This window comes from Cetorhinus maximus, chromosome 1, assembly GCF_964194155.1.
Source record: "Cetorhinus maximus chromosome 1, sCetMax3.hap1.1, whole genome shotgun sequence".
Lineage (NCBI taxonomy): Eukaryota > Metazoa > Chordata > Chondrichthyes > Lamniformes > Cetorhinidae > Cetorhinus > Cetorhinus maximus.
The window spans coordinates 100158083-100185888 of record NC_135879.1 but is presented as its reverse complement, the minus strand read 5'-3'; the positions used below and the strand labels follow the sequence as shown (position 1 = coordinate 100185888).

At 45.1% G+C, this 27806-nt stretch overlaps 1 protein-coding gene across 4 annotated transcripts in view; it reads left to right on the top strand.

Annotated features, from left to right (window-relative positions):
* Positions 1-27806, top strand: part of etnppl (ethanolamine-phosphate phospho-lyase) — a 57292-nt gene that overhangs the window by 7091 nt on the left and 22395 nt on the right. For 3 of the 4 annotated variants that reach the window (XR_013576994.1, XM_078544787.1, XM_078544796.1), the window contains exons 2-8: positions 8600-8718; positions 9466-9625; positions 14259-14333; positions 15901-15994; positions 17224-17340; positions 19820-19902; positions 23697-23922. Coding sequence is in view for 3 of the 4 variants with exons in the window: in XM_078544787.1 (XP_078400913.1) it covers positions 8600-8718; positions 9466-9625; positions 14259-14333; positions 15901-15994; positions 17224-17340; positions 19820-19902; positions 23697-23922 (874 nt within the window). In the remaining variant the exon portion in view is untranslated. The remainder of the gene's footprint in view (positions 1-8599; positions 8719-9465; positions 9626-14258; positions 14334-15900; positions 15995-17223; positions 17341-19819; positions 19903-23696; positions 23923-27806) is intronic. The other variant, XM_078544793.1, reaches the window with a different exon arrangement.

The following is a 27806-nucleotide window of genomic DNA, read 5'->3' as shown; positions in this document are numbered from 1 at the left end:
CTTTTTTACTTCACCCCTGTACTTCCTATACTCCTCTAGGCTTTCTGTAGTATTAAGCTTTTTGTGACTGTCATAAGTTTTTTCTGCTTTATTTCACCCTGTATGCTTCTGGATAACCGGGGGGCTCTAGATTTGGCAGTACCATTCTTTTTCTTTATGGGGATATGTCTACACTGCGCCTGTAGAATCTCGCTTTTGAATACCTCCCACTGATTTGACACCATTTTCCCTTCTAGTAGCTGTTTCCAGTCCACTTTCGCCAGTTCACCTCTCAGCTTTGTAAAATTTGTTTTCCACCAATATAGAACTTTTACTCCTGTTCTACCTTTGTCCTTTTCTATAATGATGCTAAATCTAACTTGTATTATGGTCACTATCTCCAAAATGGTCCCCCACTACTACTTCATCTACTTGCCCAGCTTCACTCCCCAAGAATAAACCTAGAATTGTGGCCCCTCTCGTTGGGCTTGTTACTTGCTGGTTGAAAAAGTTCTCTTGAATGCAGCTCAAGAATTTTGTGCACTCTATGCCCTTCACACTGTTCGTATCCCAAATTATATTAGGGTTATTGAAGTCTCCAACTATTACTGCCCTATTGTTTTTGCACTCAGAAAATTGCCTATGTATTTGCTCTTCTAGCTCCCTTCCACCATTTGGAGGTCTATAGTATACTTCTAGCAATGTGGCTGCCCCTTTTTCATTTCTGAGCTCAACCCATATGGCCTTGTTTCATGTTTCATTTAGCATACCATCCGTCCTCACATCTGTAATTGTTTCTTTAACCAATAATGCTACACCCCACTTTTTTTTTTATCCCCCTCCCTATCCTGCCTGAAAACTCTATATCCATGGATGCTGTGCTGTTATTTTTGCCCCTCTTTAAGCCAAGTTTCCATTATAGTGATGGTTTCATGCTGCCATGTATCTATGTGTGCCCTCAGTTCATTGGCTTTATTTGCTATAAGCCTTGCATTCACATGTACACCTTTTAAAACTGCCAAATTCCCATGCTGTACACTATTTAACCTGTTTGTCTTCAATCTTTCAGGATGACACCAGTTCTCCATCTCCCATTCCCTGCTCTGAATTTGCCCTCAGGTCCCAGCGCTCTGCCAATCTAGTTTAAATCCCCACCCAACAGCACCAGCAAATCTTCTTGCGAGGATATTCATCCCAGTCCTGTTCAGGCGTAGACCGTCTGGCTTGTACAGATTCCAGATCCCCAGAACCAGTCCCAATACATCAGAAATCTGATGCCATCCCTCCTACAGCAGGGCCTGAATCTTTGGCTCAGTGGGCAGGGTCTGCCCCTGCTCACCGAGGCGTAAAATGACACGTGGTGACGTTGGGCATGCGTCCTGATGTCACTGCGCGTCATTCAGATTTTCAGTTCGGCGGGCGTGCACCTGAGTCGGCTGGGTGCCTGCCAAACTGTCAAAGGCCTATTAAGGCCATTTAAGTATCAATTAAACTAATAAACTGAGCTGCCCGCCCAACCTTAAGGTTGGCGGGCAGGCAAAGAGCCCAGGCGGCCTTTACATTTTTCATGGAACCTCATCCACAGGCAGGATGAGGTTTCATGTAGTGTTTATAAATTGAATAAAATTTTTTATAAAAATTCATTGACATGGCCCAGCTCATGTAACACTGTCACATGAGGGGACATGTCTTAAATTTTTTTTTTCTTTATTAAAATTTTGGGAACTTAAACTAATCTCCCTGAGGCAGCTCTGTTCCTGGGAGATTTCTAAGAGCGCAGGCCCCGACTCAGGGAACGCTCCCCCCACTGCCCGCACAGGGAGCGCTCAGTGCTTCCAGGCGCAGGTCATGCTGGGTGGGCTTTAATTGGCCCGCCCATGTATAATGGCAGCACGGACCCGATCGGCCGCCCCCGTGCGCCCCTGCACAACCCCACTGACGGGGGATAATTCTTCCCCAGCTATCCAGCCAAGTGTTCAATCGCTCAATTCTCCTATTTCTATACTCACTTGCATGCAGGACTGGGAGTAATCCAGAGATTACTGCAATAGAGGTCCTGCTTTTCAATCTCCTTCCAAGCATCCTGAAATCTGCTTTCAGGACCCCATCCCCTTTCCTACCTAAGCCATTGGTACCAACATGGAGCACAACCTCTAGCTGATAACCCTCCACTAGAAGAATGTCCTGCAGCCGCTCTGTGACATCCGTGACCTTGGCACCAGGGAGGAAACATACCATCCTGGAGTCACATCTACAGCCACAGAAACACCTGTCTGTTCCCCTAACTATCGAATGCCCTATTTCTACTGCTCTTCCCCTCAACTTCCTCCCCTCCTGTATATCAGAGCCACCTGTGGTGCCACAAACCTGGATCTGACTGCACATCTCCTTACCAGTATCCAAAACAACAAACTGATTGGCATGCGGGACCGCAGGGGACTCCTCCACTATCTGCCTAATTCTCTTGGCTTGCCTGGTGGTCACACTTTCCCTTTCTGCCTCCAGGCTCTTAAGCTGTGGTGTGACCACCTCTCTGAATGTGCTATCCACATAGCTCTCAGCCTCGCAAACGTGCCACAGTGACTCCAGCCATTGCTCAAGCTCCAAAACCCAGAGCTCTAGGTTCTGCAGCTGGTGACACTTCCTGCACGTGTGGTCACCTAGGACAGCAGTAGTGTCCATGATTTCCCACATATTACAGGATACGCATTCCACACAACCAAGCTGTCCTGCTATGGCTTCAATTTACTTCCTTTAAGTTAACTTTATTTTACTTTGGTTTACATATACTACTTTATTTTACCTGACCTTGACTTAACTTTACTTCCCTATTGCTTGCTTTTCTTACTTAAATCTAAGGAGCTCCTTCTTTTAAAAAGGATGTGTTTTTCTAATTTTCAGCTGCTTGAAATCCCTCCCTAGCTGCAGTTTCTCACCAACCAAAAAGAATTTGTGTTTCTCCTGTGATGTCATTCTTGAATGTTTTCAAAACTTAGCCCTCTTGTGCAGCTTTCAACTCCTGGTCTCCTGCAGGCTGACAAAGACAGGAAAAGAAAAAAGCACATCCCTCCCCTCCCTCCTCACCAAACTCACCAGTAATTCCACTCTGTACCAGTGCACTCTGTGACAAGACACTTAACCTCTCTTCTTTATATTACTGACATTCAGATGAATCTTGTGGTTACAAAACCAGATTAGACCAGTTACCTAATTTGCTGATCTCGCTAGGCTTGATTTGCTTGATTAGCCCTGCCTAAGCCGCTAAGAAACTTAAAACTTAAAAACAGTAAATTTAAATGCTAAATTGCAAGCACGCAGTCCTAGATTTCATAAAAGTATAAGCCTTAAAGTTTAAAATTTCACTCCCTTTTCCTCAAATTTGAAGTAATTCCACTCTGTGGAAACAGTGCCGTGGGATCTTGTACATTCACTTGAAAGAGCAGGTGATGCCTGGTTTAGCAACTCTCCTGAAAGACGGCAACACCCACAGTGCAGCACTGCAGCGTCAGCCTAGATTTTTGTGCTGATACGAAGAGATCAGGTGGGGTTGAGTTGATAGTACTCTTTGAATCAGAAGGCTGTGTGTTCAAGTCTCTTTCCAGGGACTTGAGCACAAAATTGAACCAGATTAAAGAAGTTTCACAAAGGAGCCCTGACTCCTGTTCCACAAAGATGTGTTTTGCTGGTTCACTAAGTACCCATTCTGTGAAGAACAGTAATATATACAATATGCATGGTGTGCCTTTAAGGAGTGCACTGAATAAGGACACAAAGGAAGAATTTGATTTTAATGTGAAAAAATAACACCGAAGGGGCAGAATTTGGAATGCTATCTTCCATGCAGGACTTTCCCATGAAAATGCGCCAGCTGCCAAATTGGAAGTTCATGTTCAGGGTATCTGTAGGATGCCTTTCATATGTGAATTGGGGTCCTAGGGCCAATGCAATATCGTTCATCAAGTAAGCAGAATTTATGCTGCTCATGCTCCAACCATTTCATCCCATTCATCAGTGGCCTAACCAGTAGTTAAATTGCTCCTCCTGGCTCCATAGAAATATTACAGGCTGCTCTGGGCTGTGAGCGCAAACCCAGTTTGACCCCATCCCACATCTATGATGTACCTACATGCCGCCCTGGCATCAGAGCAAATGAAAACCCCAAAGTCCCAACTGGCAAGCTGCATCTAGTCATCCAATTTATTTTCTCAAAAATATATCTTATTCATAAAATGTGTAAAAGTTCTTTACATAACAGTTCAAATTTGGCATTCCATACAGTGCAATACAAACCAGTTTCTTTCAACACAGTACATGGGGTGCCTCATTACCCTTGTCATTATGGGCTACGTTTACATTGTACATTCATCTTTCATGTCAAGCATTCTCTGATGCAAACAGCTCGAGGGGTTTTATGTGCTTTCCAGCCCCTTGGTATACTGTGTATCTGGCTGCCCAACTTACACCTGCAGTTACCCAGTTTAATCCAGTTGAGGGCCCAATGCCAAATTTACCCGGTAACTTGGGCCTCTCAGCATTAGCTTCAGACACACATTTAGGTTAAAAGCAAAAAACTGCGGATGCTGCAAATCCAAAACAAAAATAAAAATACCTAGAAAACACATTTAGGTTGTGCTGCCTATTTCATGTTGGTAACCAACACTAGTTGGATTTCTCCCCCATGATGTTTCAAGAGGCAACGTGCAGTTGCAATGGAAAGGGAGTCTGAAGTCTTTCTGGTATACAGTACCCAGGACAGTCTTGATCAAAAGGTACAGGATATTCCAAGTGCTTTCATATGGACTGTTAATGGCTTTAAATAGATCTTAACAGGCAAGAGAGTGAGGTAGAACTCTGTATGTGATACAAAAATCATTTCAGTTAGCTGTGAAAACTCATTCAAACAGGAACAAAAGGTCAATTAAATAGCTCAAGAACAGGCAGAAAAGCAGTGGAATATAAATGAGAGAATTTAGCAGGAAAGTCAAAGAGATTTGTTGGAAACAATATTCGAGCCAGAGGGCTGAAGAGCGTCTGAGGGGAAATTGAGGGACTGTTTGTATTAAACTTGGCCGAAACAGTGTGGGAAGTTAAAAGGATAATGAGAGGGGGAGTTGATGTGCAAAGCAGCAAGGGGTAAATTTTGTCTTTTGCAGAGCTTTGCGCACAAGTTGCATACATCGGATGTGACCTTTGAAACATGGCAAGAGGGAATGCCTCAATTCCCAAAATATACTCTCAACAAAGAAAGCGCTACATCAGAAGTGCTGAAATTTAAGATAAAAGCAAAAAACTGCGGATGCTGGAAATCCAAAACAAAAATAAAAATACCTGGAAAAACTCAGCAGGTCTGGCAGCATCCGCAGAGAGGAACAAAGTTAACGTTTCGAGTCCCTATGACTCTTCAACAGAACTAAGTAAAAATTCACCTCTCTTCTATTTTTACTTAGTTCTGTTGAAGAGTCGTACGGACTCGAAATGATAACTGTGTTTCTCTCCGCAGATGCTGCCAGACCTGCTGAGTTTTTCCAGGTATTTTTATTTTTGTGCTGAAATTTAACATTGGGAAGTCAGGAATTTTTTTTTCATTGATGACTCTGATGTATTCAACAAAAGTCAAATTAAGCACAATTATTTCTCAGTTTCCCAAACTGCTTTCAATCTCCCTAGTGGAAGGTTCAGAATTAATATTGCCAATGTTACAAAACCGAAATTCACATGGAGATTTGTTTTCTTCCAGAGGTAATTATCGTTGGATCTTAAATAGGTCAACACCTCAATTAGAATGGCGGACAGACGTGAACTACTAAAGCACCGGCATTGATTTCCAGGCTAGAGTGGAGGCCATTCCTTGGGAAAGATCCCAGGGCATAACACCAAAACTTGTGTTGGTATTTACTGTGATGACCCTTGCACAAATTGACTGGTGATGTTTCCACATCTTCAGCCTTCCACAAGTTATGAGTCAGTCCTCAACAGTACAAATTATTTTTCTTAACGTCCAAAATGTACAAAGGCTTCACTTGTATTTCTAAAATTGTACATTTCATTTTGTTTGGATATGATGAGACATGAACATCTACAATAAATCCAGTTTCTCATGAATGCTTTTTCCCAAGAAAACATGTTAGTATCCAGCGCAATCTCACTCCAGTGGGTTAACAGTGGAAGCCCCAGGGATTAGGTTAAGACCCACAGACACCAGCTCCCAATCTATGCTGGTAGATTCTAGGAGGCATTTTCTGGGATGGACCTTCCTTGTCTGACGCATGGCCTCTTCTGTTAGAGGAAATGACTTCTCCCTACACCCCCTGATCTCAGCAGGTCCTGGCATTAAGTTGAAGCTGGAATACAGAGCGAGACCAGGCAAACCAGCCTCCAAGAAGGTTCAAGTAGGACTTTCCAGGCTACGGAAGTAGCTTGGACCCCAGAAGTAAAGGTCATTTTTGTGGGGGGTGGGGGGTGGTGTCCTTGTAGGAGACCAGGAATATTTTCCCTGGATGGAAACAGACACCACGGTTTCTAATTTATGCAACATGATGATCGTACGAGATGTGCCCATAATGGTACGGGTGCCTGCCACCTCTACACTCAGTATATAAATCTCCCCTTCCAACTTTCCTTCCCTCTGCGCCCCCCCACACAACCTCCACCCTCGCTCCCCCACCCCACCACTGACCACTGATTCCATATACTGTAGCAGGGTCCTTGGAGTGTAGAAACAGAAGAACAGGAGAGAGCCATTCAGCCCCTCGAATTGGCTCTGCTTTTTAATTAGACCAGGGTTGATTTGTACTACAATTCCATTTATGCTCCTTTGCTCAATATGCTAGATACCTTTACCCATCAAAAATCTACCAATCACAGTCTTGAAAATTTCAGTTGATCCAGCCTTTTGGGAATAAGGGAGTTTCAGATTTCCAATACCCTTGATGTGAAAATGTGCTTCCTGATTTTCACACCTTTTCTGGCTCTAAGTTTTAGATTGTGTCATATAGTTCTGGAGTCCTTCTGGGACCAGAAGATCCTGCCGGCAGCAGAGGTCAATTGGGATCAGGTCAGAGGTTACATTTTTTTAAAAATCTCAAATGCAGCCCAACCAGCCCACCACCCACCCACTTCCGGGTTTAACAGAGGAGCAGCAAGGGGCGGACAACCAGCACATTCCCAAGGGGCAGGTCAGACATTTACATTTTTTGATGTGGCTGGCAGCCTCTGATTTAACCTGCTTCACAGCTCTAACTGTGCTCCATTGGCTTTTCCAGGCATCAGGCATCTGGGAAGCTGAAGGCAAGGACAGCTTTGGAAAGAAATTAACTGCTTTCATACCATTGCTTGTGGCAAGAGGGGCTGGAGGGCTTTCCCCACATCCCCCAAGCCCCTCCCCATCAGGTGTCTCACCTGTACAAATATCCCTAGGGTCCGTGATCACTCTCTCTCTCCCTCCCCCCACCCCATGCCCCCGTGACCTCAGAGGTCAGGGATCAGATTTAACACCCCCCACCACCACGCCCTACAACTGTAATTGAAGACCAGGCCCCAAAGTTGTGGATTTGACCTACCTGCTCATGTAGCCAGCTACTGAGTGCGCCCCACTGGACTAGAAGCCAAGCCTGTCAATCAGGCTAACTTCTAGTTGGGGAACATGTTTAGGGAAAGAGAGGCAAGCTTTTTAAAACTCTAAAGCAGAAAATGCAGACTTTGAGGTTTGCCAGTGGAAATTCCACACCTCCTGCCTAAGTAATCTGCCACTGTTAATACCCAGACCTCAGCGGTCAGATTCTATTAACATAGTCTCTTATTCCCTCAGTTTTAATATCTTAGCTAAAAAAAGGTGATTTTAAAACATAAATCCTTTGATCATCACCGTTCTCCCAATGAATCAACCTCCAATACCCTTTTCCCTATTCGGCCTGCAATTCCCCCACTCCTGGCCTCAACTTCTTCAGTTACTCATTGGGCTGTGGCGACACTGACTGCATCCCAATCTTGGTTTGCTCCTCGCTCACTCTATTGAAATGAGGCCTGAGGCCCAATACCAGAGTTGTTGTGGGCCTCATCATTCAGGCATCCTTGTGTCTTGTTATGTTGGGCTGCTGTTGCTGCTGCTACTGCTGCTTGTAGCTACTCCTGACAGGAGATCTGCTGTCATGGTGTGTCACACTCGTGTGTCTTGCGCCATCCTCACACATCCACTGTAACTCGTCTGCAACTGCTCTATGCCATCTGTCACCAGCTACACCTAGGTCGAGACATATTGGGCAATTGTCAATTATCTTATTGCCATCAGACTATTCAAAATAAGGCACCTGTGCTGATAAAATGATGAACTTTACAGTTTTGCAAAGTGGTGCTAACAACTCGTAAGTTTTTTTTTAGACTAATAAATTCTGCAGGAGTAGTGATTACAGACGTGGCTGATTCCTTTAACACACCCATTGTTAATACTTCAAAACGTTACTTGAGTAGCTGATTTGTTTCCTTAGGTGTTGATAGTCGCTTGGCTACTGGGAAAAGACTCTTTTGGGTTATATAACCTGTAAACGTTCAGATCTATTTTTCCCTTGCATTAAACTACTGAATACAGTTCAGCTTTTGACCTCTATCACTTCTTTCTATTCAGGCCATCATGCAAGGTGTTCTTTTCAAAGGACCCACTCAAGGTAATCCGTGCCCAGGGGCAGTACATGTATGATGAGAACGACACCGAGTTCTTGGACTGCATTAACAATGTAGCTCATGGTAAGGAGCTGCTGCTTATAACTTCTTCCATTGCAACACTTGTAATTTGGCGGCTACATTTCCAGCTTAGCATTGAAGCCTTAAAATTCAAAAAAGCTGAATGATATAGGTTGAATATTTTTTCAGCTCTGTAATTTGCTTTTGAATCCAGCAGAGGCCAAAGGGATGAAAGCTCAAGCTACAGCACATTGTGAGGGATTTTTAAAAATATTCGTACATGAGATGTGGGCGTCACTGGCTAGGCCAGCATTCATTTCCCATCCCTAATTGCCCTTGTTCAGAGGGCATTTTAAGAGTCAACCACATTGTAAATGAAGTGTGGCTGGCCACCTGCTAGCCTGATTTCTAAAGGATGAAAACTGTTGACCTCAGTGTTGTAATGAACTGGCTTGCTTTTATCAGAAATTCCTGGTATAGAAAGCAACAGTGTTGCCTAGGTGTGGCTAGGTGCACTTTTTTTGAGGTTAAGTAGAGTGAGATTGTTAACCATGGCAAGAATTCAGGCTTTATTAAAAGCATAGTCTCAAAGGATGCAAAAAAAAGGATGAATGTCTATATTACACTATCATTAATGGTAACCTGACAGTACTCCATTCAAGGTATTGCATTCCTGTGATTTTGGTAGTGGTTTGTCAATCGTGGCAACAATCAAGCATTCTCTGTTTATTTTTGGTCAAAGGGGAATTACTGATTATGCTTTCATTTGTATTTGAATATCCTTATTTCTTTTTCCCCTTGTTTTTTTAGTGGGACATAGCCACCCGGACGTGGTGCAAGCTGCTGTCAAGCAGATGGAACTGCTGAACACAAACTCGCGTTTCCTGCATGATAATCTCGTCCAGTATGCTAATCAGCTCACTGCCACTCTCCACCCAAAACTTTCAGTTTGCTACTTTGTCAACTCAGGGTAATGTTGGGCTCACATTTGATACTGTTTGCATGTTTTTGAGAGGAATGGGAAATAAGGGGAAGTACGTTTATGTATTTTTTTGAAAGCATTTGTGGGGCGGGGGGGGGGGGGCTGCAATATGTGACCTGTAGGACCCAGTGTGGTGAAGACATTGGTTTATCTTTAAGTACAATTTTATTTCAATACAGGCAATAATGACATTACCCTTCACGTACATTGGTGCAACCATTGGGATTTGGGGTCCCTGCTCCCTCAAGTCTGCACATGAATTATGTCCTCCTCACTTCACTCCATGGAAAACCCCTGATTTGCTTTTGGTGTGTCCTCTCCCAAACTTTGGGCGGAATCGACCAAGATTTGCACAAAGTGCTTTGCTTTACCCGCCGGCCGCAATGGCAGCTTCTCACACCGTATCGTCCCAAACCCGCTGCGTTAATTATGCATTCCTGGGAAACGCTTTCGCCCACCACGCCATCACCTCGCCGCTTCATCACGCCAGGCACCATATTTAAAGTGCAGCCGTGCGCACACCTCTCAGTGCTTCCAGCCCAGGACTGCTTCATGGAAGACATGGCCCCGAAAGGCAAGAAGACTGCAGCCCCCAGGTTCAATGATGCATCCCTTGAGTGCCTTTTGGACACGATGGAGGCCCGCCATGATGTCTTCCATGCAGCAGAGGAATGTCTCCCTGCCTTTGGCTCCTTGTTCTGATGAGCAGTGTTTGTGTCACTCAGGTGTGAAACCTTTCTGTGCAAGATAAAGGCAGGTGTCTCAGTCCAGGGCCTCTCCCATGTGCTCTGTGCAACCTTTAGACCAAAGTGATGGTCCAGCCTCACACTCCCTGGACGCATTACTGATGTCTGCACCTTAATGGTGCTTGTCATTGCTGCCAGAATGTTGTGGGCAGGCGTCACAGAGTTCCGTCATTCTCTCTGTGTGCTCTCAGTACCTTTTAAGGTGGGGCTGGCCCCCATCTCTTCAGCATCTGTGACCAATGACGCTGTGCTCCTGAAGGGCTCGGGTGCTGAAGGTGAACAAAGGATCAGGTGCTTCTAAAGTTTCATGGCTGTGACTCTATGGTATGACCCTGATCAGAGCACAAGCGAGCTGCCCTCAGCCAGACAGGAGTCAGACATTCTCAGATGCTATGTGGAGATTTATGGAGTATCCTCACTGCATGTCATCATCATCATCCTCCTGCAATCGGGCGACTATTAGGGCCTCCACTTCGTCTCCATGACAGGAGCATCCTCACAGAGCATATGTGCGCTGCCATAAGCCAGACTGGGGTCAAACGTTCACAGAAGCAATGTGAGGATCTATGGTGTCTCCTCACTGCATGTCGTCATCATCCCCCACAAATCTAGCAGCATGAGGTCCTCCCAAGCCTGCCTGGTCTGGCAAGTGCAAGGGCTTCATCGCCGTCATCATCGCCTTCAAGGACTTCCTCACCCTCATCACCATCTACGTCCTCCTCATCAGAGGAGATCTCCTGCTCCTGTACCTCCTCCTCAGCCAGCTCCTCTCCCTGTTGCAGCGCCAGGTTGTAAAGGGCACAGCAGGCAACAATGATGCGTGATACCATCTGCAGACTGTATTGCAGGGCTCCACCAGGCTGGTCCAGGCACCTCATTTTCAGCATCCCGATGGTTTGCTCCACCAAGTTGCGAGTTGTAGCATGAGCCTCATTATACCGTCGCTCTGCTGCAGTCTGAGGCTGCCGCACTGGTGTCATCAGCCACGTCCTCTGCGGGTAGCCCTTGTCTCCGAGGAGCCATCTCTGCAGCCTCTGTGAAGACCTCAGGCACCTGTGACTAACTGAGGATGTAGGAGTCATGGACAGTCGTTGGAAATAATGTACAGACCTGCAGGGTGCGTTTCTGGTGGTCGCACACTAGCTGCACGTTCAGTGAGTGGAATCCCTTGTGGTTGATATAGTTGACCCCTTGTTGCGACGGAGATCTGAGCGCCACATGAGCGCAGTCGATCGAACCCTGCACCTGTGGGAAACCTGAAATCTGGGCAAATCCAATCGCTCTTGCATCCTGGCTCTCTTGGTCTCGGGCGAAATGCACAAAGTTGTGTGCCTTTGCGGAGACAGCATCCGTGACGTCATGGATGCTTTTGCGGATGGAGGCTTGTGATATCCCACAGAGATCATCTGTGGAGCCCTGAAAGAAGCAACTGGTGCAAAAATGGTGCTGTCACTTTCTCGACCACTGGCAGTGGATGCCCTCCATGTCCCCGTGGCACCAAATCCTACAGTGGCTGGCAGATGACCAGTTCCCTAGATATGCATAGCCTTCGGCGACACTGGTTCTCGGTCATCTGCAGGAATGAAAGGCAACGTCTATAGACCCTGGGTCTAGCTAGGTGCAGGCCTGCAACAGCTCACAGTGGCTCTTCAGCAGCATGTGCAGGAGCCACAGCCTCCCCTTCTTCCTGAGGGTACTGCTCCTTCCTCTGTGCAGCCAGGCACTTCCGTCACTCTCTTCTCTGTCATCTTCACTCTCTCTGTATGTAACGAGGCATACAGCTTGTTCACCAGGCTCCATGCTGCTGATGTACTAATCCTGTAGGATGAAAGAGAGATGCTTGGGTATACTAAGAACCTCTCTTCTTTAAGTCTGAAGGCCGCTTAATGCTTTCCAGAGAGTGCTGGCCACCACTTGGATAGTCAGAGATTAGTGCGCTGCATGGCTGCCCAAAACCCCACCCACCTTCATCCCACTCCACCTGACTGATTGATTGGCATCAGCTTTGCCCACTGGACTGCATGCTGTGCTCTCAGCTTAAGCTCAGGCATTCTCCTAACCCGCACTGCAAGGCTGCACTGTTAGCTTGAACCATGGGGGACACTGGTCCAAACCAGGATGATGACATTGCAAGGGGCTGTGAGCACCTCCACCAGTGACTGCTCCATGGCCAGTTTTAGCAAGGAGATTGTACAACATGCCCAGTCATCCAATGTGACTTGTGTTGGTCCGTGTTGAGTGCAATGCCTGACGTGGCGGCTGCGACGAAGGGCGGTGCGTCCCGCAAGGCGTCGAAACAGTCACTGATTAAAGTCACCAAGAAGCCGCCTAAGAAGCCGAGAAAATCTCGCAAGCAGAGCTATTCCATTTACATGTACAGGGTGCTGACCCAGGTCCACCCTTCCACCAGGATCTCGTCCAAGGCCATGAGTGTTATGAATTCCTTCGTTGTCGACATTTTTGAGCGTATCGCCTCCGCGCCTTCACACCTCATTCACTACAACAAGTGCCACACCATCTCGGCCCGGGAGATCCAGAGCACCGTCTGCCTCATGCTGCCAGGGGAATTGGCCAAACATGCCGTCTCCGAAGGCACCAAAGCGGTCACCAAATACACCAACTCTGTTTAGGTAGACATTTCTAAAGATTATATAAAAAAAAATGCCCAGTTGTCCAACTGTTCTGCAGTCCACTAAAACGCTCATTAGTTTGCAGTCTGTGCCCGAGCGAAAAGCTCTGGAGCACTTGGTGGCACTTTTCATTCCCCTGCATTGCTTGAGTGGGCAGATCAGCTAGAGGCGCGACTCCAATCATATCAATGTGACTGTACCGGACCTGTCTCAGCTGCAGAGGAATGGTCACTTTGTACAAGGTTTCCCTAAAGCATGGCTGCTTCCCTCGCCCACCCGCATGTGTTTGTGCACTACCTTCAACCACAGGGCTGCCCTTGCCCCAATGCCTCCAACGTGCCTCAACCTTGAAATCCAACAGGCGCCCCGGGCAAGCACTGCGCAACGTTACTGTGCACTCACCTCCATGTTCCCCCTCCAAGTGCAGCCTGCCAAATGCACACAACTGTTTATATGCTGTTGTGAAACATGTCGGCGTGCAATCACGCCAACGTGGGTGGACGATTCAGCTGGGCGGGGGATGATTCTGGCCTTATAATTATATGCAGATTTATTATGAGGTTCCCAATGTCCAATGGCGGGAAACGCAGCCTGTGGGCAGAGTGGACGATTGCAAACTGGTTTCACAACATCGTGAAACCAATTTTTGGCCTTCCCTCCATATTGTCCGCTCACACCACTGAACACGTCCGACGCCAGCAGGCACGGACAATTTCGCCCTTTGTATGTGATTGCACATCTGCATTAATAAATGCAAGAGAGTATATTGAATAACATGGCCTCAGTGTTGCTATGCTTGAGTTTGTACTAAAGTTGAAATGAAAAGAAAATCAAATTGATGACTAGAATTGTCAGGTTTGTTCAACTTGACCTCCACAGTATGAAGTAGCTAACTGTGCTCCTCGATTTCTGCCAACATTCACACTTCATGCTATATACTGAAAGGCTATAGTTTTAGTATAAGATGTTCATTTTTGTTCGCTCAAGTTTCACGTTTTTCTCCCTCTTACAAACAGCGTTATTTGCAGTCAGGCACTTGAGGGTGTTCAGTCACGTTAAGTGAAGCATGAGAAACTTGCCCATTTGACTCTCTCTGTGTAATGTTGTAACTTGAATATTTACAGGAGTCTCCTGCACTCATAAACCTTGTACTGACTGTGAACCTGGCAACACATGCATCTGCATGTTATCATCTTGTTGCATTTGTTAAGTCCATTCTTGTGATCTTGTATTTTCTTGTAACAGCTCCGAAGCTAATGATCTTGCCCTTCGATTGGCTCGCCAGTATACAGGTCACCATGATATCATCACCCTTGACCAGTAAGTAGTAGAAATTTGTTAATTGTCATTTTTAGTCCTGAAAGCGAGACCAGAAGTTCAACCAGTTTTAAACTAAGGCTCTGGGACCTGGGTTCAAATGCAGACTATTATGCCTTTATATTGGTGCTTGTTTAGTTTGGACTGAGTGAAAGACCCAGCTTTGAGCGGGTTCCTTCATTTTACGCCAGAGTAAAGCGTTTCTCTTATCCTAGCTACTAGAAAATTGCCAAGCTATTTGTTTGTGTCAAGGTTAAAGTAGAGGAATAGAATTCTACCTTAGTGTTCTTGCTGTTGGACCATAAGAGTAAAGGGCAGGAGGTTCAAAAAATAATCCGAGTTGTGGTGCGCTACAACATCAGATACTTGCAGAGTACAAGTCTTCATTACCAAGGTAAATGGACAGATTTCTTTCCTCTGTTTCAACCAGAAAATATGTGTTGATTGTTTACAGCATGAGATGGGAGCAGGAAGTCTTCTAATATTGTGACAGTTTACTCCCTGCAACAGGAAGTATAAGACTTGTAATAACAATGCTTTCCATTCTTGTATCTTGAATATTTAGGTGTGTTACATCATTAAAATCTCAGTTCACCTCACAGAGGCCTCCCAACCTTTCAGTCAAGTCATAACTTCCTCCTACCCATCTAGTGTCTCCAATTATTCCTGTTTGCAACGTCAGTGCATCTGTTTAACCCTGAGCTAAACCTCCAGCCCCATATGTTCTTTTACAAGGATTACATCTACCTTCACCTCCATGACATGACTCATCTCAGCCCCTTCCTCAGCCAACCTGCTGCTGAAAATCTCATCCATGCTTTTTCCATCTGCATATTTGATGATTTCAGTGCTCTCCCGGCTGACCTTCCGTCCTCCATCCAGCATGAACATGAACTCACCCAGAACTCTGCTGCCTATAGCCTTACACGCACCAAGTCTCGGTCATGAATCCCACTGTGGTCATTGGCTTCTGGTTGATCAATTGAAAGTTCTCATCCTCTTGTTCGAATCCTTTTGTATCCACCTCCAGCCCTACAACTCAATGACAACTCTGTGTTCCTCCAACTCTGGCTTCTTGAACATCCTGCACCTTCACCCCACCATTGGTGGCTGTGTCTTCAGCTATCCAGACCCCAAACTGTGGAGTTTCCTTTTTAAGCCTCTTTCTCTATCTCAATTTCTCTCTCTCTTTTTTTTTCTCTCTCCTCTCTCTTTTTCTCTCTCTTCTCTCTTTCTCCCCCTGCTTAAAGGCTACCAAATTTTTGATCGTCCGTCCTAATGTAGTGTCTTGAGACAATTTCTTACATCAAAGGCACAATGTAAATGTTATTTGTTGTCACTAGCATTTCAAAATTATCCACTTTTCTTTCTGTGCATTTTGTAAAAGCTGCCTGGAACCATCTGACCACATTGAGTGTGGGTGGGCGGGGGGTGCAGAATTGCTGAAAGCCTTTGGTTTACTGAAAACTTCCAGTCATGTAAGACAGAATTTTGTGATGCAGTTGCTCTCCTGACTGTCCAAATTCCATGTTTTTGGATTGACCCTGGATTGCTTTCACTTTCCATACAGTGCTTATCACGGACACATAACGTCTTTGATCGACATCAGCCCCTATAAATTCCGTGAGCTTCCCTCAGGAAGTCAGAAGGAGTTTGTGCATGTTGTGAGTATTGGTAACAGTTGAACGTTTGTTGCCTTTTACAAATGGTGTTAGCGAACACACGTTAGGTAGATACAGTCCCGAATCTTCCAAGCAGCGGCAATGATGAGCGGATTGCCACGGCACGAAGATTTTCCTGACCCAATGCTGCTGGGTTGAGGGGGTAGTCTGGTTGGGTTGTGGGGGGGGGGTTAGTCAGATGGTCAGTGGGGTGTAGTTGGGTGGTAGGGGGTGGTCGGATGGTCAGGGAGGAGTTGGTTGGGCAGGGTAGTAGTCAGGGGCAGTCAGGGTGGGGGGGGGGGGGGGGGGGGGTGATTGCGGGGGGTTCAATTGTGTAGGTACCCAGGTGTTAGACTAGTTTTTAATCTTTCTAACATTTCCAGGGTAATTATTCAGGTAAGTACCGTGGAACTGTTCAAAGTCTCCGACTCCCGCTCAGTCAGAGTCATTTGCAGAGGGTCCCAGGGAACAGGGGAAGTTCTCATCAGAAGTTTAAACTTACCAGGCAAATCCTACGTAAATTCATGCATCAGAACCTCTGCAGGGCCCCGACCCGCAACTTACAGTCAGACGTCTGACTCCCGACGATCCCGAGAGCAGAGGATTTGGCCTACTGTAACATACAGAATAGCTGCCAAGATTCTTAAAACTTTTCATCATTCCATTGTAAAAGCAGTACAGAGTCTGGAACTGCGCTATGTGCACCAGCTGGGATCTCTCTTCTACCGCTGGTCTGCTAAGTAGCTGATCTCAATTAGTGTGCCTAGGAAGGGCAGAGGAAAAATCAGTCAAGTGTCCTGCTGCTAATTTTCAACCATTGAATTGTGAAGAAATGCAAGTGTTGACAGAATCAGGCTTGTTTGTGAATCTGTGTAAGCTCATGCATGAAGAATGGCCACTTGGGTGAGTTATCTGGCAGTGGCTGCTGCCTGTGAATCTGCACCCAATCGGCATCTTCTGAAGAGAACTGAAGGAGTAAAAATAGTGTGCCTTATCAGTTCAGAGTAGCCTGAATGCCTGGCCATTTTAGTCATATTTTACAGGAAGGTTTCTTTATTTTTGCCTTACTGAGCCACCGGATAAGGATCCAGCACTTTCAAAACCTAAGAAATTGGATGCAATCTAGTTTGGACTGCTTAGGGTTATAAGCGCCTGAAACTTGTATTGTTTTGCTATTCTGTTCAAGGTGGGTTTGTAAATGGAATTCTACATTTTACTTTATCCTCTTTTAGGCACCATCCCCAGACATCTACAGAGGAAAGTACAGAGAGGACCACCCTGATCCAGCATCAGCCTACGCAAATGAAGTAAACTTGCTGATTCAGGAGGCGCAAAAGAAAGGCCGCAAGGTTTGTAGAGAGTTGAACAATAATGGCTATGCCATGGTGGATTAATATTGCCTACATCAGATTTTACATCAGAATTCAAAATTACCTAGGAGCAAATGAGATTAAAAACATGTCTCTTTTCTCATAGCTATCTGACATGAAGCAGGAACACCATTATTTTATGTTACTAAACTTGTGACAGTATTGATATGTAATTTGCTGTATCATACTGTGCATATGTTTACTCACAGAATGACAAAAATTTAGTTCTGACCTTTTGTGATAAGCTTTATTTCTTTGAAGTATAATTTTTGCAAAAAGACTTTCCCTGCACTTTTTTTTGGTGGGACTTAGTGTTCATCTGCCAAAGAGGCCATGACGTGATATAGGTTGAAGGTTTTAAATTTCAGTAATTATCCCAAGCCCTCGATAAAAGTTGTTTTGGAAGGAAAGCCTGATAAAGCTGTAAAGATGATGTATAGTTGTACTGTAATGTAACAGAGATGGTAGTTTGCTGTATTTAGTGCATGTACCTCAAGCTTTCCATGAAATTCTGAATCTTTCAATCCTGAAAGCTGGGAGCAAAAGCAATGCAGCCTGATGGGATGGAAGTCTCCTCACTCTGTTTGCTGGAAGGGTGCAATTTGAAATGAGTTGGGGCAGTCTTAGTCCAACATAAACTCTTTCCAATTTTGCACTGATTGGCAAAATCACTTGGGCAGACCCAACTTTGGCTGATGTGGAAACGGAAGTAAAACATTGTCAAAGTGGAAAGTGTTTTTCTGAGTTTTGGGGGATTAAAACACATTGTTGGTAGTCAAGGGACCTTAATTCTTTGTCTGTACTGTACCTCACTGAGAGTGTTTATGTTTACATGAGGTAACAGAATTGGGAAGTTTCTAAGTTCCACTGAAGCTTGGAGAGTTGTAAGAAGAGAGTTGGATGGAAAACACAGAAGAAATGGATTTCCGTGGCTGGGGATAGGGAGTTCTTTGATTGTCAGCTTAAACCTCGGTAGAAAACCTGTGAAACCCTGAAAAACCGCAATCTCGGTGTCAATTCATCCTCAGATTCTTTGTGTGAAATATGACATGTTGCCAACCCAATTGCACCATAACACGTAAACTTATTTCTTCACAGTGCTGTAATGTCAAACTCAAACTGGAATGATGGCATTCAAAAATTCTGATTGATTTGTGTCATGGGCCTTGAAATGTCAATGAAAGAATTGGTCCTGACATTATAACTGTCCACAACCCTTGTGTTACAGAGTGATGCTAATAACTTACTATCTGGGGATTATCTCAGAGCTACTCCCACTCTCTCACACCTTTGCAACTTCGCCAGATCTGCAATGGGAATCCCGTCCCACTTCTGGCAAAATTATGACGATGGAGTGAGAGGAACTCTGAGGAAATTTCCTGCCTGTGTCCTGACACGCTGATTGTATTGTAAATAGAGTCAACCATCAGCAGGGCAAATGATTTGTTGCAGTTTGCATTTTACCAATTCGTTCCCTCAGACACCAGTGGTTCCACTTCCTCCAGCACTTTTTATGCAAAATGTGAAAATTCGGACTGCATTGTGTCTTACCAAATTACTTGTCCTAACCATCAGTCCAAAAGGTTAGGTAGGTCATGACATACTTATCTTTACTAATGGATAGTTTTTTTTTTCTTTTTTCCCCTTTCGTTGGATATTTTTGCAGGTAGCCATGATGTTGGTCAGTCGCAGAGAGAGTAAAAGCTAGTGCCAAGTGTGCAAATGGCATTTGTACAGTAATATATTTGAAGCACCAGCTTGCTCAGTTACTCTCTTACTACTTCACCAAGGCCAGAGACGTGGTTTATTTCCAGGAGCACCATCTACTGTGGAACTGTATCCAGGGAGGGCTCTTAACTTTTTACCTAATATTTGATAACTTTGCAAATTCAGACAGAGAACTTGTCTTTTGTGATTTAGGGAAGTGAGCAAGTAAAATGTACTAAAATGGATTCCTTGTCTATCAAGGAGCCTTGAATGAAGCACATTGCATATTGTGCCTTTGACATTTCATGTGAAACATTTGCACTATTGCTAACAGACTTTCTCTTCATAGCAACATGTGCAAAACCAGTCAGGGTTGAAACTCCACTGAAACTAACCAAACCAGTTAACAATTTTGTTGAAGTAGTGCTTAAAGAAATTTTACTCGGGGACATTAACCAATGCACTCAAGATAGCAGGAGTCAGTGGATTTTCAGCCCTAGCTACAGAAACATTCTTTATGACATATTTTTACAAATGGCAATGCAACCTTGAAGAAACAATGGATTACTCTGGTTTGCAGAGTGTGCTGAAGATGTACAGTGATTTCAAATGTCCTTGCTTGGTTGTTTAAGTGACTGTGGAATGATTTAACTGTTCTGTCCCCTGGCTTTCAATGCAAGCACTGACTATTTAATTCCTTTTGGCACAGTGCTGGAGATGTGTAGTATTGATATCATCTTCTTTTGTACAGATGGCTGCGTTTATTGCTGAATCCATGCAGAGTTGTGGAGGCCAAATAATCCCACCACCTGGCTACTTCCAGAAAGTGGCACAGTATGTACACAGTTTGTGATTCTCTTTAAGGAAAGAAGACCTGACATAGCTTTTAACTTACTTTGTCATTAAAATCTTCTATGTTTCTTTCCCCAGAATAAGAGTAGATGGGGCTTTTAAAATGCACTGAACTAGCCTCTAATTTGTGTTTTGGGGTGTGATCATTTGAAATTTGTGAATACTATTTATATATTCTTTAAATTATTTTATGGAAAATCTGTCTTTATATTTTCTGCCTTGACATGTTGTATTTCCCTATTCTACATATTTATCTCCTGAAGAAGAGACATGGTAAATAACCTGTACTCAGGCCTTTGTCACAGCCTCTTCTGATCCATCTGCTAAGAAGATCTCAAGAACAATTTAAATGCTTCTTTATGCATTTTCTTTCTTCCACCCCTCCCAGGTATTTCCTGGTTTCTACTCTGCCTCGCTCTGATAATGCGGCATCGATAGAAAGGCTTTTCAATGGCGTGATCTGGGGGGGTGGGGGAGACAGAGTGCAGGATAGAGTTGGACCCGCCTCTCCCGGAAGCAGAGCATAGGCAGCCACTGAGGCAGGCGGCTGTGGAGGCGGGCTGTTTAAAGGGCTGCCTCGGTTCTCTGGGACTTCATCCCAGTTGCATTCTAACATTTTGGGCCCCCCCCCCCCCCCCCCCCCCACTAGCCATTCACCATGCCTCCTTGATGCCAACTCATGCCCCCACCTCCCAATGGCCCCTTATAGGCTCATGCCCATTCAGCAGTGAATCCTATGTATAGAACTAATGAGCCCTATAGTAATAATGGCATATGGGGAATTGTTCAGAAAAAAAAACCCATTCACAACCTTCTTTGGAAAACAAACTGCTGTTCCTAAAACTCTAAAGTGTCAATCAGACAGACCATTAAATCATCAATAACAGAGGCTTAAACACATCATACCGCTTAATCTAGTGCATATAAATATTGGGATATTGACAAAAGAGATCACAGAAAGAAGCACTTATTGGAACCACTTAAAAATGTCAATCAAGCAAAGTCAACAGTTCTCTTCAGCTGTTAAAACACTGAGAATCCTTTTCAATCTGGGCTCTCAGCCAAGGATGTATAATGAGGTCTCTGAGTTGGCACTCAGTTGAATGGAGCGGCAGGGGTAAAGGGGGGCATTGGTAAGACCTTTTTACCTCACCTTTCAAAATGTCCCTCATCCAGACTGTGGTTCACAAATCCTTTGAGGGGCTATGAACCATGAGTCATGGAGAATCTGGCCCAACTCCACAAAAATTGATGAGGTTTAGAGATACCTATCGCTGCAGCGGATGGCCAGGTCTAGAGTGTAGTGCGCAGGGCTTGTTACCCACACACTTATCCTGTGCCTGTGAAAATTGAGGACGACAGGAAAGGGGGCGGAAATCCCAGAATTTGGTCCTGTCTGCCATAGTTGTTCTGGCTTTGTGAAAATCCAGGCCATAAACCTTTTTACTTCCACATTTTCAGTTCATTTTACAAAATAATAACCCTCTATTTTTTCCTACATCCTTTTTTGTCTTAACATAATAATTTCAAAATTCCACTTTATAACTCATATTGAAAGCCAAATTCTTAGTAAACCTTTTTGAGTATTTATCAGGGGCATCCTGAAGGAAACCACAAATCTTGGGGAGGAACATGATTTGTCGTTCCTTTACTGGGCTTATAAAAGAAAGCTGTTTAGCAGCATTTGATTTCTCCGTGTGTTTGGTGTACAATAAAAACTGGCTTTTATTGCTCGAGGACATTACATTACAGTCAAAGCAAGAGATTTCCATTTGTAAAGCACTTTTAGCACATGGGAGGAATTTTAATTAGTACAAATAAGAGGTTTTGTGTTGGGTGGGCAGATAAAGTGTTTAAAAATCTGAAACCCAACCCTTATTTTTTAAGGAGGCAGAACAAGGGGACAGGCAACCATCTGCATTCAGGATGAAAGTTGGCAATTTAAATATTGTAATGAGACTGCATGCCTCATATTTATCCACCATTTTGAATTGAGCATTGGCTGGCCAGGTTTCTCAGGCCTTTGGCCTCACTCTTCCCATCTGCCTCCGACCTCTCCCCACCACCCCAGCCTCCGATCCTTCAGGCCTCTGATTTCCAACTGCACCCCCAAGATCAGAAATCCAGCAGAGTGTTCTTAGTTCTTGCATGGGCTCTGAAGAACCAAATTAGAAATTTCTCACATTTCAACTTAACATTAGAACGCTCAGAGTTGGATTTTAGATCTTGGCTACCGAGGGTGGGAGCTCAAGTAGGGAAATCTCCCAACTCGTGGACCCACCTCGGTAATCAGTACCTGAATTACACGATTTCTGCTCCAGTTGGGTGGGGTGGGTGCAGGATGGAGTTGGGCTCACTGACCCCAGAAGCAGAGCACAGCCGGCCACGGGGATGGGCAAGTGCCAAGGCAGGCTGGTTAGAAAGTCCACCACAGCTTTCTGGGCCTTGTTCCCAGTTGTTTTAGAAGTTGTTAAGCCCTATAGCTCTCACCCCTAATGCCCTCTCACCACTAGCCCCCACCTCTCTATGGCCCCTCATACCCTTAATGTCAACTCATGCCCCGCCATCCACCCTCCCCCATGGCCCCTCATACCCTCCATGCCACTTCCATAGCCACTTACTCAGTATCCACCATGGGCAGACCTCAGGGGCAATGTGAGTTTGAAAAGAATAAACTTCTAACAACCCAATAAAGCTCCCATTCCAAGACACTTAATAGTGAAAAAACTTGCATTCATAAAATCCATTCTAAGTTTTTTTTTTAATCTCCTCAAGTGATAAATATGTTATGAAAACAAACTTCAATTAAGATCCTGTATCAAAGGCAGCTAATTCTTTAATAGCTTCTTTAAGCTGTCAATCAAACTGAACCCAGGCCCCTTGCTGAGATAATTGTAGCTTTTGAAGCTTGCCAAACTTTCATGATGACACAGTGATGGCTCTTGGAAATGTCAACATATAAATCAATTGAAATTACCTGGCCAGATGCTCCTATTTTTTTTCCAATCTGTGTCAATCAAAGTAGTTCAGCAAAGGGTTTTTTATGTGACTCTTTGACAGATGCAGCCTGTTTTTTTGTTTAAGGTTGAAGAGCACGTCATTTGAAAAACTTAATATCAGGACTGGGTTATACAGACCTTATCCTCCTTTTTAAGAATGTTTACATCTAATCCCTCAATTTGTGACTCCCACACTGTGGGTTAAGGTCCTTGCAACAGCCAGAATTGGATATGATTGAACTGAGCACTGAGTTCAAATGGCCCTGCTGAGTTCTGGTTCCCTGCCTGTATGAATCACACCCTGCTGCCTTTCACCTACCGGCAAAAATTGGATATTTCGGAAATAGGGACAGGACTTCCACATCCAGGTCCTGCCCGCCATTTTTAAAGGTCCACGGAATCTTCCCAACTCTGCAGAAATCTGGCCATTAAACTCGAGTTCTAAATCCACCACCATGATTCTCATAGGTTTAATTGTAAATCACAGTTTACAGGCAAAATGTTCCTTATGAATTGATGATCTGAAGAAATCTACCAATCTATAACTGGGGCGGGAGGTACACTTTCTACAAACCCTAATTTCTAAAGGATCTGTGGTGCTGCTTGTGGGATTGTTACCTCGTGTAGAATTGGATTGTGGGATTGTTATCTCGTGTAGAACTGGATTGTGGGCTTGTTACCTCGTGTAGAACTGGATTGTGGGATTGTTACCTCGTGTAGAACTGGATTGTGGGCTTGTTACCTCGTGTAGAATTGGATTGCTGCATTTGTTTTCAGATACGTACATAATGTGGGGGGCGTGTTTATAGCCGATGAAGTCCAGGTGGGCTTTGGCCGTGTCGGAAAATATTTCTGGGCCTTCCAGTTACAAGGAGAGGACTTTGTTCCAGACATTGTCACCATGGGCAAACCCATCGGAAACGGCCATCCCATGTCCTGCGTGGTTACAACCAAGGAAATTGCAGAAGCGTTTGGAGCATCTGGGCTTGAATATTTTAACACGGTAAGTTACTTTCTAGTCCACTAAAGATTTTCGAGAATTCCAAGTGTAAAATTGAACCCTCCAGTGTTCGAAGGTCCTGGATCCTCGGTCAGGGTTGCGTTAGCTGATCTTAGCTCGGCTGGTGAAAGGCCCACTATCGTTGACCAAATATCCTGAACTAGGGAGTAGAAAAACTAGCTTAGAGTTCCTGTTTTTGATCGCTATCCAGTGACTCCACTCTCCCACCCCAATGGAAAGTACATGTTTATGGGTATTTACTGCTGTCATAATCTTGTTGAATAACCAACCAATACTCACTTCCAGGCTCAAATTTAGAATGGGTGAGGTTGTAGAAGCTGCTGCTCTTTGTAATACCAAACCCAGTAAAATTTTGTGCTCCAGTGAAAAGAGGAGAAATCAGGGGCTGTGTTGAGTTGGGGGTGGGGGTGGTGGGGTTGCTGAGTGTTGGCAGGGTGTCGGTCAATGCTATACAAAGCTTTCACTTGTGTAAAGGAAACTTAAAATAATTTTTGAGTCTTAAATTGTAAAGTAACTAATGCCTGATCATGCATTTTCTTTTCTGTAGACTTTTTGAAAAAAATTAAACTGAACAATAAACATATTGTTCTGGAGGGAGTTTCAATTACCACAAAAAACTGGTTCACAGGAGCAACTGTCGCTGACAGTGCAAGGAACTCAATTAGTTGTAGCCAAAATAACAGTTTCTGTTAAACCTTTGGAATGTCAATTGTATCTCTATCAAACCAATTCTTTCCCTGTCTCCTCTCACCCTTTGAAAACCTCCCCCATGCTCATAGGATTCTCTGGTGGTATTTTTAAGATTTTTCTCTTTTTTCCCATTTGGTTCGAGAATATAGATATGGATGGGCAAAGAAGAGACGTCATCTAGCCCAAGGGCGGAATCATGCCAGATTTGTACTAAGTGCGATAGTGGGCGTGAAAAAAGACATTTCACCTGCCGGCCACAATGGTGGGCTTCTGTGCCGTATTGTCCCCTTCCAGCGTGCCCACCTCACAAATTATGCAGTCACAGGAAAATGCCAGATTGCTAGCGGCCGGCCTCTGATTTGCCTGCCTTGCTGTTACCTCGCCACTTCCTCGCATTAGGCGCCATATTTATTGGACAAGTTATGCAGCTCTTCCATCTCCTCCTCAGCCAGGTCCTCCCTCCATTGCAGCGCCAGGTTGTGGAGTTTGCAGCAAGCGACGATGATGCGCGAAACCCTCTGGGGACGGTATTGCAGTGTCGAACAGACCTGTCGAGGCCCCAGAGCCTCATTCTCCAAATGCCTATCGTTTGCTCCACCAAAGTCCGTGTCCTGGCATCAGCCTCGTTTATACTATCCTGAGGTTGCAGCACGGGTGTTATCAGCCACGTCCTCTGTGGGTAGCCCTTGTCCCAAAGGTGCCAATTCTGCAGCCTCTCTGGACCCTGGAAGATTTCAGGGATCTGAGACCTGCTAAGGATGTAGGAGTCGCAGACCAGCTGAACATTCAGCGAGTGGAAGCCCTTGCAGTTGACGTTGTTGACTGCTCGTTGCCACGGAGATTTAAGCATCACGTGAGTGCTGTCAATGGCACCCTACACCGATGGAAAACCAGAGATTTTCACAAATCCCAGCCCTCTTGCTTCCTGGCTTTCCTGATTCCGTGCAAAATGCACTAAGTTCTGCGCCTTGAAGATGGCGTCCGTGACCTCCTGGATACGCTTGTGCATGGATCCCACACAGGTCACCTGTGGAGCCCTGGAAACAGCCACTGGTGTAAAACTTGAGCACCGCTGTCACTTTCATGGCCACTGGTTCCTGTGGCACCAAATCTTGCAACAGGTGGCATATGTGACCAACCAGTTCCCTAGACATGCGCAGTCTTCGGTGACACTGGTTCTCAGTCATCTGCAGGAATGATAAACGCCTTCTATAAACCCTGGGTCTAGCGAGGTGCCTACAAGTGACAGCTCTCTGTCGATCTTCAGCTGCATGCACAGCAGGCCCTGCCGCCCCTCATCTTGAGGGAGGTGCTCCTTCCTTAGCCAAGCTAGGCACCTCCATCGCAATCTTCTTCTCTGCTCCCCGTAAGCCATGAGGCACACTGATAAATCACCAAGCTCCATGATCCTGATGTTCTCTTGCAGGATCAAAGTGAGAGATGTGTGGTTTAGCATAGGTGTACTAAGAACCTCTCTTGGTTAAGTCTGAAGGCCCCTTCATGCATGCTGGAGAGTGCTGGCCACCACTTGGATGGCTAGTGTGTAGTGCACTTCATGGCTGTCGGAAACCCCACCCGCTTGACTGATTTGCAGCAGCTTTAGCCACTGGACTGCGTGCTGTGCTCTCAGCTCAGGCACAGGCATTCTCCTAACCTGCACTGCAAGGCTGCACTGTTAGCTTGAACCATGAGAGATATTTGTCCAAACCTTAATAAAGACATTACAAGGGGCTGTGAGCACCTCCACCAGTGACTGCGTCATGTCCACCTTTCACAAGGGGATTGTACAACTTGCCCAGTTGGCCAATTGCTCTGCTATTCCCTAAAATGCCCATTAATTTGCAGTCTGCGCTCAAGGGGTGGAAAGTTCTGGAGCATTTGGTGGCATGTTCGTGCCTTTGTGTTGCTTGAGTGGGCAGAAAAACTTGAGGCCCAAATCCAAGCATGTCAATGGAACTGCTGCTGAGTCAGCTGTGGGAGAATGCTCACTCTTGACAAGTATTTTAAGTGCGTGGCTGCTTCCCTCAAACCAAACCACCCCCCCCATTTCCCAGCATGCATTTGTATACTTGCTTCAGTCTGTACTGCCTTGCCCCCCACCCCCTGGCCTCACCCGCTTTGGAACCCTTGCCCCAGCACCACACTGAAAGCCAGCTGGGAAAAAGTGACTCGCCTGAGCCCCCTCTGAATGCACAACACCTCTTCCTTGATGTCCTATGGGCGATGTTCATGAACAAGGTTGTGTCACTCATTTCTGAGTTCAGCTCGCCAGGCGCATGCCTTTTAAAGGCAGCTGTGAATCACGCCGTTCTGAAGTCTCACTGACGTGTGCGATAAATTTGACGTGATTCTGGCATGAGGGCACAATAATGAGATGCAAATGCATTAAAATTAAGTTCTTGACATTGAATGGTGGGCATCGTGGCCTGGCATTGACGGGCAGAGTGGACGAAGGCAGACTGGCTTCATGACAGTGTGAAACCGATTTTTTTTTTTCTTTTTGTTTTTTTTTCTTTTTGTTTTTATTTTGGCCTTGCCATATTGTCCGCTCACGCCTGCCATGACACCCACCGCCAGTAGAACTGGACAATTCTGGCCCAAGTCTTCTTTCAATATTGTTCTCAAGCCAACTTATATTTGATGTCCAACACCCAGTACTTGGTTGTGCAGCTGAGTTAATTCCAAAAGTGTTTGCTGTTAAGTCAACAATAATAATTGCATTTATTTAGCACCTTTAACATAGTAAAGTGTCGTGAGGTGCTTCTCAGGAGTAATATCAAACACAGTTTGACACCAAGACACTTTAGGAGCTATAGGGTGGAGCTTAGTCAAAGAGGTAGGTTTTAAGGAGTGTCTTGAATGAAGAAACAGTTGAAGACATTTAGGAAAGTAATTCCAGAGTATCAGTCCTTGGCAGCTAATGGCATGGTCACCAATGGTGGAACGATTCAAACTGGGGATGCTGAAGAGGCCACAATTAAAGAAGTGCAAATATCTGAGGGTTGTAGGGCTGGAGGAGATTAGAGTGATAGGAGAGATGGGGCTCTGGAGGAATTTGAAAACAAGGATCAGAATTTAAAATCGAGGCATTGCTTAACTGGGAGCTAATCTAGATCAGCAAGCACAGAGTTGATGCATGAACAGGACTTGGTGGAAGTTAGGACATGAGCAGCAGA